This window comes from Oncorhynchus gorbuscha, linkage group LG16 (genome assembly GCF_021184085.1).
Source record: "Oncorhynchus gorbuscha isolate QuinsamMale2020 ecotype Even-year linkage group LG16, OgorEven_v1.0, whole genome shotgun sequence".
NCBI classification, from domain to species: Eukaryota; Metazoa; Chordata; class Actinopteri; order Salmoniformes; family Salmonidae; genus Oncorhynchus; species Oncorhynchus gorbuscha.
The window spans coordinates 74,833,819-74,847,646 of NC_060188.1; the positions used below are offsets into that span (position 1 = coordinate 74,833,819).

The 13,828-nt window shown below is 41.5% G+C and overlaps 1 protein-coding gene across 3 annotated transcripts in view; it reads right to left on the reverse strand.

Annotated features, from left to right (window-relative positions):
- Positions 1 to 13,828, reverse strand: part of LOC123999447 (bone morphogenetic protein 1-like) — a 48,198-nt gene continuing 34,370 nt past the window's right edge. Inside the window, exons 13-20 of one of the 3 annotated variants that reach the window (XM_046305259.1) lie at positions 13,376 to 13,501; positions 4,571 to 4,731; positions 4,140 to 4,320; positions 3,903 to 4,028; positions 3,568 to 3,695; positions 2,943 to 3,156; positions 987 to 1,237; positions 1 to 834 (exon numbers count right to left, since the gene is read on the reverse strand). In XM_046305259.1, the coding sequence (XP_046161215.1) occupies positions 700 to 834; positions 987 to 1,237; positions 2,943 to 3,156; positions 3,568 to 3,695; positions 3,903 to 4,028; positions 4,140 to 4,320; positions 4,571 to 4,731; positions 13,376 to 13,501 (1,322 nt within the window). In that variant the 3' untranslated portion in view covers positions 1 to 699. Of the gene's footprint in view, positions 835 to 986; positions 1,245 to 2,942; positions 3,157 to 3,567; positions 3,696 to 3,902; positions 4,029 to 4,139; positions 4,321 to 4,570; positions 4,735 to 13,375; positions 13,502 to 13,828 lie in introns of those variants that run through there. The other 2 variants (XM_046305258.1, XM_046305260.1) reach the window with 2 other exon arrangements.

Consider the following 13,828-nt stretch of genomic DNA (forward strand, 5'->3'; position numbering starts at 1 on the left):
TACAGTTATCTATATTTATTAGCCTAGCCCTTGAAAAGAATAACAACACATTGTTCACTTTTCTTCTTCTGCTAACATCAATCATGTTTGTGGGGGGGGGGGGGGATCATCCCTGTTCTGCATTGCAAGACCATACTAATTACAACTGTGTGCTTAAAACAAATTTCCCTGGTTCTATCCATCTTTCCTGATCATCAATGTGCAACCCTCAATGATACACAGTAGTGCCAAGATTTAAGTCAAGAGTAGATAGACATATTTAGGAACCAAGGCAATGTGGGAAGGTTATCTTCCCATGAATTTAGGGCTCAGCTGGATTTCAAGTTAGGAGGTTGTTGGGTTACCTATTCCCTAAAACCCTGATAATCCTGTATCCTATACAGTTATACCACCATCCCACTGATCCTTACAGGCCTGTGGGATCCTTTTTGTTATATTGAGGAAATTACAAACTTTTGGGGAATTCATTTCAGATCTCCCACCCATATCCACTCTCTCGTCCACCCTCCCTAATCTAAATGATTCAAACTTGAAAACGCTCTCTACTGCTGCATGGCTTGACTCCTTACAGCTGGCTTTGGGCGGAGTGGGGTATGGGGGGGGGGCAACTATCCAAGCATCCGCTCCTCTTAGGGAACTGGGAGTGTCAACACTTTGGGGTGCACAGTCTCCTCCTCTTAAGTCTTGGTAAAGAGGGGTTCACTTGCTTGTGTGCAATGTGTCTTGGAACTTTGTGCTCATGTACCGTACATGGAAGCCCTTCTTATTGATGGTATCATCCGAATGGAACTTTATAACAATGGCATCCCCAGCAGAGTAGATTTCCTCAGGAGGCTGGAAGATAAATAAAAAGAGAGAGAGAGAAAGATTAGCTTATACCTCTACATTTAAGTAGGCAAACACCCCTGGCATTTTGTCAATGCACTATATATGTACAGTAGTTGTTACAGTCTAGTAGGTGTACTGAAAGCTTTTGTTGGCCTTACCCCAGATCCACAGTAGCGACCAAGCCTTGGGGCCTTGACATCAGCACCGTCAAATAGTTCAATGTAGTCATAGCCACAGTCTGCCTCTTCCTCAATCTCAAAGGTTTCGAAGATGAGCTCTACTCCATAGCCCTTCTCAGCGGATACCACCCACTGGCAGTCAGACGCCCCTGGGTAGTTGTTATCCCCAAACTGGGCGTGCGAATAAAGATCTTTGGTCTTGACCTCAGCTTTCAGGCTTCCTCCACATTCTGAGAACTCACAGCCACAAAAAAAAGAGACAGAGCCTCAGAGCAGGAACTCATTGAGATATGGAATGTCCAATTTATCAATAAATAATTCTCTGAAAGGCAGTGTTTCTCCTCTACATTCCGTGTGGGATTCTATAACATTATACCCATCTGAAAAAGCTGACCTGTTGTCCCTTTGATTTCTTTGTTGAAAGAGACCAAAGACCACAAACCCAGGTGGCAACATGGGCATTGTCATCATACTAATGAATTCATATCTCATTATTTTGGGTCCTGACAAAAAAACTGAGCTAGATTGTCATCATACTAATGAATTCATATCTCATTATTTTGGGTCCTGACAAAAAATGTAGATGTTGTCAAGCAGCCTGCTGAATCACATATTACGAACATAATGTACTGTACGTTAGGGATAATACAATACCAAGACAAGATGAGAATCAAAAACCAGAGACATTGACATCAGCATACAAGAATACATTTGCATCAGTAGACACAGAGAGATAATCATTAATGATAGAGGTAAACAATGGTCCCATGATCAAATCCTTGTTGCACATCCTTTTCAACCTCCCAGTAATTAGAGTTGTCTTTGGGAAAAAGTAAGCCTTTTTGATTGATCTGAGGGACAAAATGAGTCCCAACTGGATCAAAGGCCTTGGTAAGATGAATGAATACCACTTAACTGGTCTGCTGGAGTTAATGGATTATTATTATTGTTACGCTCCCCAGTTTCTGTGTTGTGGGTTTGTATGTGTGTGTAATTCAGGAAATGGCTTCCTGGAATCCTAAAGCAGCTGATTGGTCGACCCCATCGCTGATTGGAGCTCTGACCCCTCCACCTCATCAGGGGAAACAGCTGTCTCTTCAATTAAGAATGCCTTCTCCAGCTTGATAAAAGCCAGTGTTCCTCCCTCAGGGAGGAGAGCTTATTTTTATGTCCTGTGTTGGTTGTTGGTCAGTGAAATTTTGGTTATTATTTTGTAGCCACTCCTTCAGAGGCTTGTGTATGCCAAAAGGACTTAGTGTTTTTGGTTAATTGAAATTGTTCACGTAAATTATTCAGTTTCATTTGTTTCCAGGGGAGGGAAGAGGAACGCACCTTGGGAGTATTTGGGCAAGAGGCATACGGGCATACATAACCCATAGTATTTAATCTGTCTATGCACACTATGCAAGACCTGGGTGGACCACCCCATGTATTTTGGTTAGCGTGCCGGGTGGTGCTAAAGGTTAGGTAAGAAGTGGTAAGGTAGGAGGGGACTCCTTAATTTGACTTTCTTTGCTTTGGTTCCGTCCAGCCCCTTTTCCCCATTTTACTGTGTTAAGGAATATTAATTTCCCTGTAAACGGTATTTTTCTCTGCCTCTGTCGTCCTTCCCAGCACCTACAATCACATACTTTTTCACTTCACTGGGAGTTGAGATGTAGCAGGTTGATGCGTTCCATCCTCCAAGAGGCGTGCGTAACATTTATTATCAATATCTTAAATAGGTTATGGCAGTGGATTGACCAGATCTACATGGAAAAAGGTTGAATAATGTATTATACAATGAATATTAGTTGACTATTCTCATCTCTCTGAAATCAAAACAACATGTTAGCAGTTCAACCATATACCTGTGTGCACCAATGAGCATTATCCATTTCAATCCTTTTCTTTCTGGTATCACAAAATGCTAATGCCAGTGTATGTGTCACCCACCTGCACTGTGTGAAGCCTCAAAGCCTCTCTTCTGGACTGAGTTATCAGAGAAGAAGCGCATAAACATCTCGTTGCCGCTGGAGATGACTGGCGAGGGTTTCTTGATGCCACAGAAGCGTCCCAGACTGGGGGCCTGGCCATCCTGCCCATCGTAGATCTCCAGGTGGTCGTAGGCACACTCCAGGTGAGCCTCCATGTCGATCTCATTGAAAACCTTTAAAAGTGAATGTAGATTCAGTGAGGTAGGTGGTGAGCTATTAACAACAGTAATAATCTGCATGACCCAACTTCCACTAATGACTATGTACCGTTATAATGTAAATTGTAAGCATTACATAAGAGGTTTCTTTAAAACTATGCCAATCCCTACATATATTTACATTTCTACCTCAATTACCTTGTACTCCTGCACATCAACTCAGTACTGGTACCCTGTGTATGTAGCCAAGTTATCGTTACTCATTGAGCATTTATTCCTTGTGTTATTATTTTTCTATTTCTCTCTCTGCATTGTTGGGAAGGGCCCGTAAGTAAGCATTTCACTGTTAGTCTACACCTGTTGTTTACGAAGCATGTGACAAATAAAATTTGACTTGGTTTGATCATGACACAGCAGTAAACATACGATTTTGATGCGGTGGCCTGGGGTGGTGGAGAGGGCCCAGGTACAGGCCTTCTTGCTGGGGTATTTGTCAGGCCAGTTGGGGCTGGTGATGGTGCCTAACACAATGCTCACCACATGATCACAGCCAGCTGAAAGATAAACATGGCTGATTCAATCAGTAACCTAAGAGGACATATCCTATCCCCAACTTTTTGATGTCACAATCCATGTAAAATAGGATGTCAATGGCTGTATGTAAATAATGGATGGATAAATATGGATAGGTACATGTATGAACAGAAATAGCTCTATGTAAATGTATGGATAAATCCATTAAAATAGGAGTTATTCTGTACCTTCCTTGCAGTCATGTTTATTGTCATGCAGCACAAAGCCACTACGACACTGACAACTGTAGCTCCCGAAGGTATTGACACACTCTTGTTGGCAACCTCCGTTCTCCTTCGAGCACTCGTCCTTGTCTGCATGGGAACAGAACATTGTCAGAAACCCTTTGACACTCGACTGTTCGAGCCATTGACCATATACTTTAAATGTATGTTTGATGCAAAACAAAATGTTTCCAGGCTTACCAGAGAAGAATTGGGCTTTGAAGCCTTTCTTTGACACTGTGTTGTCTGATTTGAACTCAACGCGCATGTTGTTGTATTGGGAGGTGACTGTTTCTGGTTTCTCAGCTCCACAAAACTTCCCATGAAGCCTGGAGTCAGCGGTCAGTCCACTCCTCACCTCCACATAATCATATTTACACACCTGAGGGAAGAAGAGACCACATAGGACATGTCAGACACACCTCAAGAGGAACTGGAGCAAGTACTATGTAATAACTCCAAGTAAACCACAGCGCACACACACACACCGGCTTACAGGACTAGACAATAATTTCCCTCATGAGCAGAGATCTTCATGGTCACCTTCACTGTGAAGTCATTGTAAATGCCCATTCCTGCCCACTCACAACATCTGTATGCGTCATAGGGTGTTCTCAGGCTATTATGCTTACATCGTTGCCCTCGGTCTCAAAGACATCAAACAGCAGGGTGATGTGGTAATGTGTGGGGGCCACCAGCTGCCAAACACAGTTCTTGTTGGGGGGGTATTCTTTGGGCCAGCCGGGGGTGTTGATGGAGCCATTAAGCTTGGTAATGAAGCCTCCACACGCAGCTGCTGGGGGGATACAGAGCTGACATTAGGGGTGGCCACGAGGCAACAACTCAAACCACATAACAGTTATAGTTTAGGGAAGGTGGAGAGGTAGGTGGAACTTGTTCACAGTTCAATAAAGCATGTCACATTCCTGGGCTTCAATGTCAAAATACTACTCCCTATGTTTCAAACTGCAACATTAACTAAGCAAATAAAATAGTCAGGTCATACCTATGTAGTCCTGTTATGAAATATGTACCAGGGTTTGAATCCAAGCTCTACAAAATGAAATAATCATCCACTAAGTACAGCAATTAAGAATAACCACATTTCGAGTGGCAGTAGGAAATAAAAAAGAATGTGACAGGTTTATACCACACAAAGTGCAATCATGTCATCTTAATGCAAAATAGGGTAAAACACACCAACTAATGTAACCTCCCATATGGAAAAGTAATATATGGCTAAACGTTTGGACACACCTACTCATTCAAGGGTTTTTCTTAAAAAAAAACACAAAAAATTATACATTGTACAACAATGAAATAACACATGGAATCATGTAGTAACCAAAATATATTTTAGATTCTTCAAAGTACGGTAGCCACTCTTTGCCTTGACCGCTTTGCACACTCTTGGCAGTTTTTCAACCAGCTTCACCTGGAATGCTTTTCCAACAGACTTGAAGGAGTTCCCACATTTGCACTTGTTGGCTGCTTTTCCTTCACTCTGCGGTCCAACTCATCCCAAACCATCTCAATTGGGTTGAGGTCGGGTGATTGTGGAGGCCAAGTCATCTGATGCAGCACCCCATCACTCTCCTTCTTGGTCAAATAGCCCTTACACATCCTGGAGGTGTTGGGTGATTGTCCTGTTGAAAAACAAATGATAGTGGGACAAACCAGATGGGAAGGTGTATCGCTGCAGAATGCTGTGGTAGCCATGCTTGTTAAGTGTGCCTTGAATTCTAAATAAAATCACTGACAGTGTCACCAGCAAAGCACCCCCACACCATCTCCCCCATACTTCACAATGGGAACCACACATGCGAAGATCATCCGTTCACCTACTCTGCATCTCACAAAGACACTCAAAATCTCAGATTTCCACCGGTCTAATGTCCAACGGCTCATGTTTCTTGGCCCAAGCAAGTCTCTTCTTATTATTGGTGTCCATTACTAGTGGTTTCTTTGCAGAAATTCAACCATGAAGGCCTGATTCACGCAGTCTCCTCTGAACAGTTGATGTTGAGATGTGTCTGTTACTTGAACTCTGAAGTATTTATTTGGTCTGCAATATCTTAAGGTTGGTAACTCTAATGAACTAATCCTCTGCAGCAGAGGTAACTCTGGGTCTTCCTTTCCTGTGGCAGTTCTCATGAGAGCCAGTTTCATCATAACACTTGATAGTTTTTGCAACTGCACTTGAAGAAACTTTCAAAGTTCTTGAAATGTTCCAGATTGACTGACCTTCATGTCTTAAAGTAATGATGGACTGTCGTTTCTCTTTGCTTATTTGAGCTGTTCTTGCCATAATATGGACTTGGTATTTTACCAAACAGGGCAATCTTCTGTATACCACCCCTACCTTGTCAAAACAGAACTGTTTGGCTCAAATGCATTAAGAAGGAAAGAAATTCCACAAATTAACATTTAAAAAGGCACACCTGTTAATTGAAATGCATTCCAGGTGACTACCTCAGGAAGCTGGTTGAGAGAATTATTATTTATTTTTTTATGCTTGTGATGTCAGAATGTACTCACCGTTCCAAAATGTGATTGTTACACGACAGGACAGTGAACCCGCGCTGGTTTATACCACACAAAGTGTCAGCCCTCAAACCAAGGCACGTTGCCTGCTAATTATCTATAGGCCATGTTAAAACTAATCTATTTACTAATCTATAAACTAATCTATTTCAAATTAAGTTTTACTTTCAAACAACAGTTTGAATTGAGGTTTGTTCCACCCCCTCATTAATTCACTATTGAGGCTTTACTGAGCCGGGGACAAACTTCTCTCTTCAACAAGAGCCCAATCAATTCCCCAGTGTTTCCCCAGATCAAGTATGAAGACATTACGCATCTCTAGTCAGAACAGGCCTTGCACAAACTTTTTCCCCCAGCACATTATCTGGCTGGCACCCGAATTGCCTTCATTGTTTTCCTTACAAACTTTGGACATATATGCGTTCCTATCAAAGTAAGTGGCTTATTTTCTGTATATCGTGTTGTCGTTTCTACTGTAGCACACCATTTGTATGTATGGATCATATGTTTGTGCTAATGCTAAGCTATTTGCTGGCTATGTGTGGCGCCATTTTGTTGACATCATACACTGCATTCTGGTTGTCACATAAGCGTCTGTCAGACCAAAGATGTTATAACAAGGGATAGTTCACTCGATTGACTTATGGTGCTTTCAAGACAATTGGTAACTAAAAAAACTACTAGGTTAAACCATTTGATTTATTTATTTTATTTAACCAGGTAGGCAAGTTGAGAACAAGTTCTCATTTACAATTGCGACCTGGCCAAGATAAAGCAAAGCAGTTCGACACATACGACACAGAGTTACACATGGAGTAAAACAAACTTACAGTATAAACAAGTCTATATACGATGTGAGCAAATGAGGTGAGATAAGGGAGGTAAAGGCAAAAAAAGGCCATGGTGGCAAAGTAAATACAATATAGCAAGTAAAACACTGGAATGGTAGATTTAAAATGGAAGAATGTGCAAAGTAGAAATAAAAATAATGGGGTGCAAAGAAGCAATTACATAATGATCACAAATACGAGATCGTACAGGTCAAAGGATTAACACTTTTTTTGGTTACTACATGATTCCATGTGTTATTTTATAGTTTTGATGTCTTCACTAGTATTCTACCATCTAGAAAATAGTTTTTAAAGTTTTTAAAATGCACAAAAACCTATGAATGTTTATTTTCGTACCCTGTAATTTTGGCTGCCTATAGGGTTATGGAATCGCATTGTATTTATAAAACATGGTTTCATATTGTTGTTGTAATCAATGACTATGTGGTTGTAATCCACTTATTTTAGGCCCTTCCCCTCAACAACACTAGAAGACGCCTGTGACAACTAACCATTTCAACTAACCATTTCTGTATTTTGTTTTAGAAAACTGTATAACCGAACACCAAGCTAACTGCACTAACCCTAGCCTGTCAAGCCTATAGGGTTGCTAGTAAATTAGCGGCTAACGTTAGCTGGTTCAATATTGAGTATGGTTCATGTATTAGCTAGTATGACTATATTAAATACAGAGGATATATTATGTTACTGTACTTACATAACTTTCTAGTCTTTACAGCATCTGACTAAATGATTCATGTTTTGCAGTTAGATTATTTTTATTCATTTTTCTCCAAGTTTGAAGATCAAATCACAATGTGTAATTTTTTGGGGATCTCCATCTCAGAATGCCCATAAGGATAGCAGGTGTTGTGTCGGAGATCCATGGCCTGTGAAAATAGGCAACTTGGTGTTCACCCAAACCAACACCGTTTCAGTTGGGAATGTCCGTTCTGCTCATTCTAATTCTAAGCGACAATGGCTGTGGTAGTCTATGTATGTGTCAGTAGTAGCATTGTACAGATAAGACAGGTCAGAATATAATGACTAACTCAAATTTAAATATCTGGCTGCGTCATTATGTCTTTGGATAATTATTTATGACACAGTGAACTATTTGAAGAATTCTAGGTGGCAAAGCTAAAAGGGGAGAAGATCGGGAGAAAAAAGACGGATTGGATCCTGAAAAAGAGACCGCAATAATTGGTAAGTAGGTTTTTGTTAATCGATTGCAAATGAGCATTTGACAGTGTGCTGGTATTGTCATGATATTAAAAATATATATATACGACTCATAGCATTCTAACTTCAGAAACATAAAAATTGTATGAATGAGTTCATCTGACTGACTCTGATAAGTAGAAAAACAACCGAAATCTCAATCTCTCAGTATTCCAGTAAAAATGAATATCCCATAACAGGTTTGGGTCAATTTCAACTGAATGAATTTAAGATATTAAAGGGATAGTTCACTTGTTTACACCTTATCGTGAGATGGCTAACAAAAAACATATGTGGGAGATGGGAGGAATTAGACAAAGTTCAATATTCATGCCCAAAATCCCCTCAAGTTAATATTGGCTATTTAAATCACTCTGAACCATGGATTACATTTTCTCCTGGCCCATAGACTACTTTCAGGGCAAAAACCATCTGACTGGCTATAAGGTGTAAAAAAAAAAAGTTAGCTATCCCTTAATTAATTTACAAATGAATCATTGCAAATATGGCATTAATGGTCAATGATTTGTCATTAAACTGAATCTTACTGAAGATTCAGTTTTAGGATCACTATTGTTTTCACTATATATTTTACCTCTTGGGGATGTCATTCGAAAACATGATGTTAACTTTCACTGCTATGCTGATGACACACAACTGTACATTTCAAAGAAACATGGTGAAGCCCCAAAATTGCCCTCGCTGGAAGCCTGTGTTTCAAACATAAGGAAGTGGATGGCTGCAAACTTCCTACTTTTAAACTCAGACAAAACAGAGATGCTTGTTCTAGGTCCCAAGAAACAAAGAGATTTTCTGTTGGATCTGATGATTAATCTTGATGGTTGTACAAATAAAACTGAAGGACCTCGGTGTTACTCTGGACCCTAATCTCTCTTTTGACGAACATATCAAGACTGTTTCAAGGACAGCTTTTTTCCATTTACGTAACATTGCAAAATCAGAAATGTTCTGTCCAAAAATGATGCAGAAAAATGAATCCATGCTTTTGTTACTTCTAGCTTAAACTACTGCAAAGCTCTACTTTCCGGCTACCCGGATAAAGCATTAAAACTTCAGTTAGTGCTAAATATAGCTGCTAGAATCCTGACTAGAACCCCAAAAAATGATCATATTACTCCAGTGCTAGCCTCCCTACACTGGCTTCCTGTTAAGGCAAGGGCTGATTTCAAGGTTTTACTGCTAACCTACACCGCATTACATGGGCTTGCTCCTATCTATCTTTCCGATTTGATCCTGCCGTACATACAGTGGGGCAAAAAAGTATTTAGTCAGCCACCAATTGTGCAAGTTATCTCACTTAAAAAGATGAGGCCTGTAATTTTCATCATAGGTACACTTCAACTATGACATGCAAAATGAGAGAAATAAATCCAGAAAATCACATTGTAGGATTTTTTATGAATTTATTTGCAAATTATGGTGGGAAAAAGTATTTGGTCACCTACAAACAAGCAAAATATCTGGCTCTCACAGACCTGCAACGTCTTCTTTGAGGCTCCTCTGCCCTCCACTCGTTACCTGTATTAATGGCACCTGTTTGAACTTATCAGTATAAAAGACACCTGTCCACAACCTCAAATAGTCACACTCCAAACTCCACTATGGACAAGACCAAAGAGTTATCAAAGGACACCAGAAACAAAATTGTAGACCTGCACCAGGCTGGGAAGACTGAATCTGCAAATAGGTAAGCAGCTTGGTTTGAAGAAATCAACTGTATGAGCAATTATTAGGAAATGGAAGACATACAAGACCACTGATAATCTCCCTCGATCTGGGGCTCCACGCAAGATCTCACCCGTGGGGTCAAAATGATCACAAGAACGGTGAGCAAAAATCCCAGAACCACACTTAATGAATGACCTGCAGAGAGCTGGGACCAAAGTAACAAAGCCTACCATCAGTAACACACTATGCCGCCAGGGACTCAAATCCTGCAGTGCCAGATGTGTCCCCCTGCTTAAGCCAGTACATGTCCAGGCCCGTCTGAAGTTTGCTAGAGAGCATTTGGATGATCCAGAAGAAGATTGGGAGAATGTCATATGTTCAGATGAAACCAAAATATAACTTTTTGGTAGAAACTCAACTCGTCATGTTTGGAGGACAAAGAATGCTGAGTTGCATCCAAAGAACACCATATCTACTGTGAAGCATGGGGGTGGAAACATCATGCTTTGGGGCAGTTTTTCTGCAAAGGGACCACGACGACTGATCCGTGTAAAGGAAAGAATGAATGGGGCCATGTATCGTGAGATTTTGAGTGAAAACCTATCAGCAAGGGCATTGAAGATGAAATGTGGCTGGGTCTTTCACCATGACAATGATCCCAAACACAACGCCCGGACAACGAAGGAGTGGCTTCGTAAGAAGCATTTCAAGGTCCTGGAGTGGCCTAGCCAGTCTCCAGATCTCAACCCCATTGAAAATCTTTGGAGGGAGTTGAAAGTCTGTGTTGCCCAGCAACAGCCCCAAAACATCACTGCTCTAGAGGAGATCTGCATGGAGGAATGGGCCAAAATACCAGCAAAAGTATGAAAACCTTGAAGACTTATAGAAAATGTTTGACCTCTGTCATTGCCAACAAAGGCTGACTAAATACCTTTTTGCCCCACTGTACCTACAGGTACGCTACGGTCACAAGACGCAGGCCTCTTAAATGTCCCTAGAATTTCTAAGCAAACAGCTGGAGGCAGGGCTTTCTCCTTTAGAGCTCAATTTTTATGGAATGGTCTGCCTACCCATGTGAGATACGTAGACTCGGTCTTAACCTTTAAGTCTTTATCGAAGACTCATCTCCTCAGTAGGTCCTATGATTGAGTGTAGTCTGGCCCAGGAGTGTGAAGGTGAACGGAAAGGCACTGGAGCAACGAACTGCCCTTGCTGTCTCTGCCTGGCCGGTTCCCCTCTATCCACCGTGATTCTCTGCCTCTAACCCTATTACAGGGGCTGAGTCACTGGCTTACTGGTGCTCTTCCATGCTGACCCTAGGAGGGGTGTGTCACTCGAGTCTGGGTTGTGCAGTGGCGGAGATCTTTGTGGGCTATACTCAACCTTGTTGCAGGATGGTAAGTTGGTGGTTGAAGATATCCCTCTAGTGTTGTGGGGGCTGTGCTTTGGCAAAGTGGGTGGGGTTATATCCTGCCTGTTTGGCCCTGTCCGGGGGTATCATCGGATGGGGCCACAGTGTCTCCTGACCCCTCCTGTCTCAACCTCCAGTATTTATGCTGCAATAGTTTGGGTCGGGGGCTAGGGTCAGTCTGTTATATCTGGAGTATTTCTCCTGTCTTATCCAGTGTTCTGTGTGAATTTAAGTATGCTCTCTCTAATTCTCTCTTTCTTTCTCTCTCTCGGAGGACCTGAGCCCTAGGACCATGCCTCAGGACCACCTGACATGACGACTCCTTGCTGTCCACAGTCCACCTGGCCGTGCTGCTGCTCCAGTTTCAACTGTTCTGCCTGCGGCTATGGAACCCTGACCTGTTCACTGTGATTACTATTATTTGACCATGCTGGTCACTTATGAACATTTGAACATCTTGGTCATGTTCTGTTATAATCTCCACCCGGCACAGCCAGAAGAGGACAGGTCACCCATCAGAGCTTGGTTCCTCTCTAGGTTTCTTCCTAGGTTTTGGCCTTTCTAGGGAGTTTTTCCTGAAGTGTACCTATGTGCTGTGCCACTGTGCTTCTACACCTGCATTGCTTGCTGTTTGGGGTTTTAGGCTGGGTTGCTGTACAGCACTTTGATATATCAGCTGATGTAAGAAGGGCTATATAAATAATTTTGATTTGAACATTTGATTTGAATCTGATACGCTTTTCACCTAGTTTTTTTCCTTTAAAATGTTTCATTTATTTCATTCTATGACCCCAAACCCAACACCTAACTGTTCTGTGCTCTTTATCACCTCCCTGATCAAGGCCCTTCTCCCCCGATTGCTCAGTTTGGCCGGGAGGCCAGCTCTAGGATGAGTCTTGGTGGTTCCAAACTTCTTTCATTTAAGAATGAATTCTGTATTCTTGGGGACCTTCAATGCTGCAGACATTTTTTGGTACCCTTCCCCAGATATGTGCCTCGGCGCTCTATGGACAATTTCTTCGACCTCATGGCTTGGTTTTTGGTCTGACATCTTATATAGACAGGTGTGTGCCTTTCCAGATCATGTCCAATCAATTGAATTTACCACAGGTGGACTCCAATCAAGTTGTAGAAACATCTCAAGGATGATCAATGGAAACAGGATGCACCTGAGCTCAATTTCAAGTCTCATAGCAAAGGGTCTGAATACTTATGTAAATAAGGTAGATTTTTTTATTTGTAACACATTTGCAAAAAATTATAAAAACCTGTTTTCACTTTGCCATTATTGGGTATTGTGTGTAGATTGCTGAGGAAAATGTTTAACTTAAACCATTTTAGAATAAGGCTGTGATGTAACCTACAGAAGATGAAGACATACAGTACTAAGCACTATTCTGTATACAATGGGCACCATTTCTCCATCCTCCAACCATGACTTATGCTCCACAGTAAGCATCTGGCACATTAATGTCCAAGTGATAAAGAATATCAACATTTAGTTAGACAGGGACTGATGAGGGATTTTCAGCTACACTAGTGTCAATATTGGGATATTTTTCTCCTGAGAACCTCATTAATCAATTATGACAATAGCAAAGATGATTATTTTGTGATGTGAGACTGTGGATTGAGTTGTCTATTACCTTGAGACTGTCCAGTGAGTGGGATGGTGAAGTTGTGTGATTCATTCTACATTGGTGTTTTTAGGAGATGGATAAGTAATAACCCCCTGCACTCACCCTCACAGCTGCGTCTGTCTGAGGCGAGCTCAAAGCCAGGGTCACAGGCACATCGGTAGCTGCCCAGGGTATTCACACAGCGCTGCTCACAGCGCCCATTATCAGGCTTACAACACTCGTCCATCTCTACCACCCACAGACGCCGTTGTGATATGCAATTAAGAAGAAGAAAGGAACCATCAGTTCTACTGCACATTGTATAACTACTTCCACTTCCCCCCCTTTGTATGTTCATCAAAGTCTACTTCTTCCAAGTACAGACATCGTCGTAATATGCCATGATGAAAGAAAAACGGGAACATTTAGCAAAGCATTCTAGGAAACCATAAATTCTACATCCTTCCCTTTGTATTTTCAGTCCACAGAAATAAAGAGTTCATCATATACTCCATTTATATACTCCATCTCACCCAGAGGTCATGGCATCCCAAAATATGACCCAATCCTGTGCCA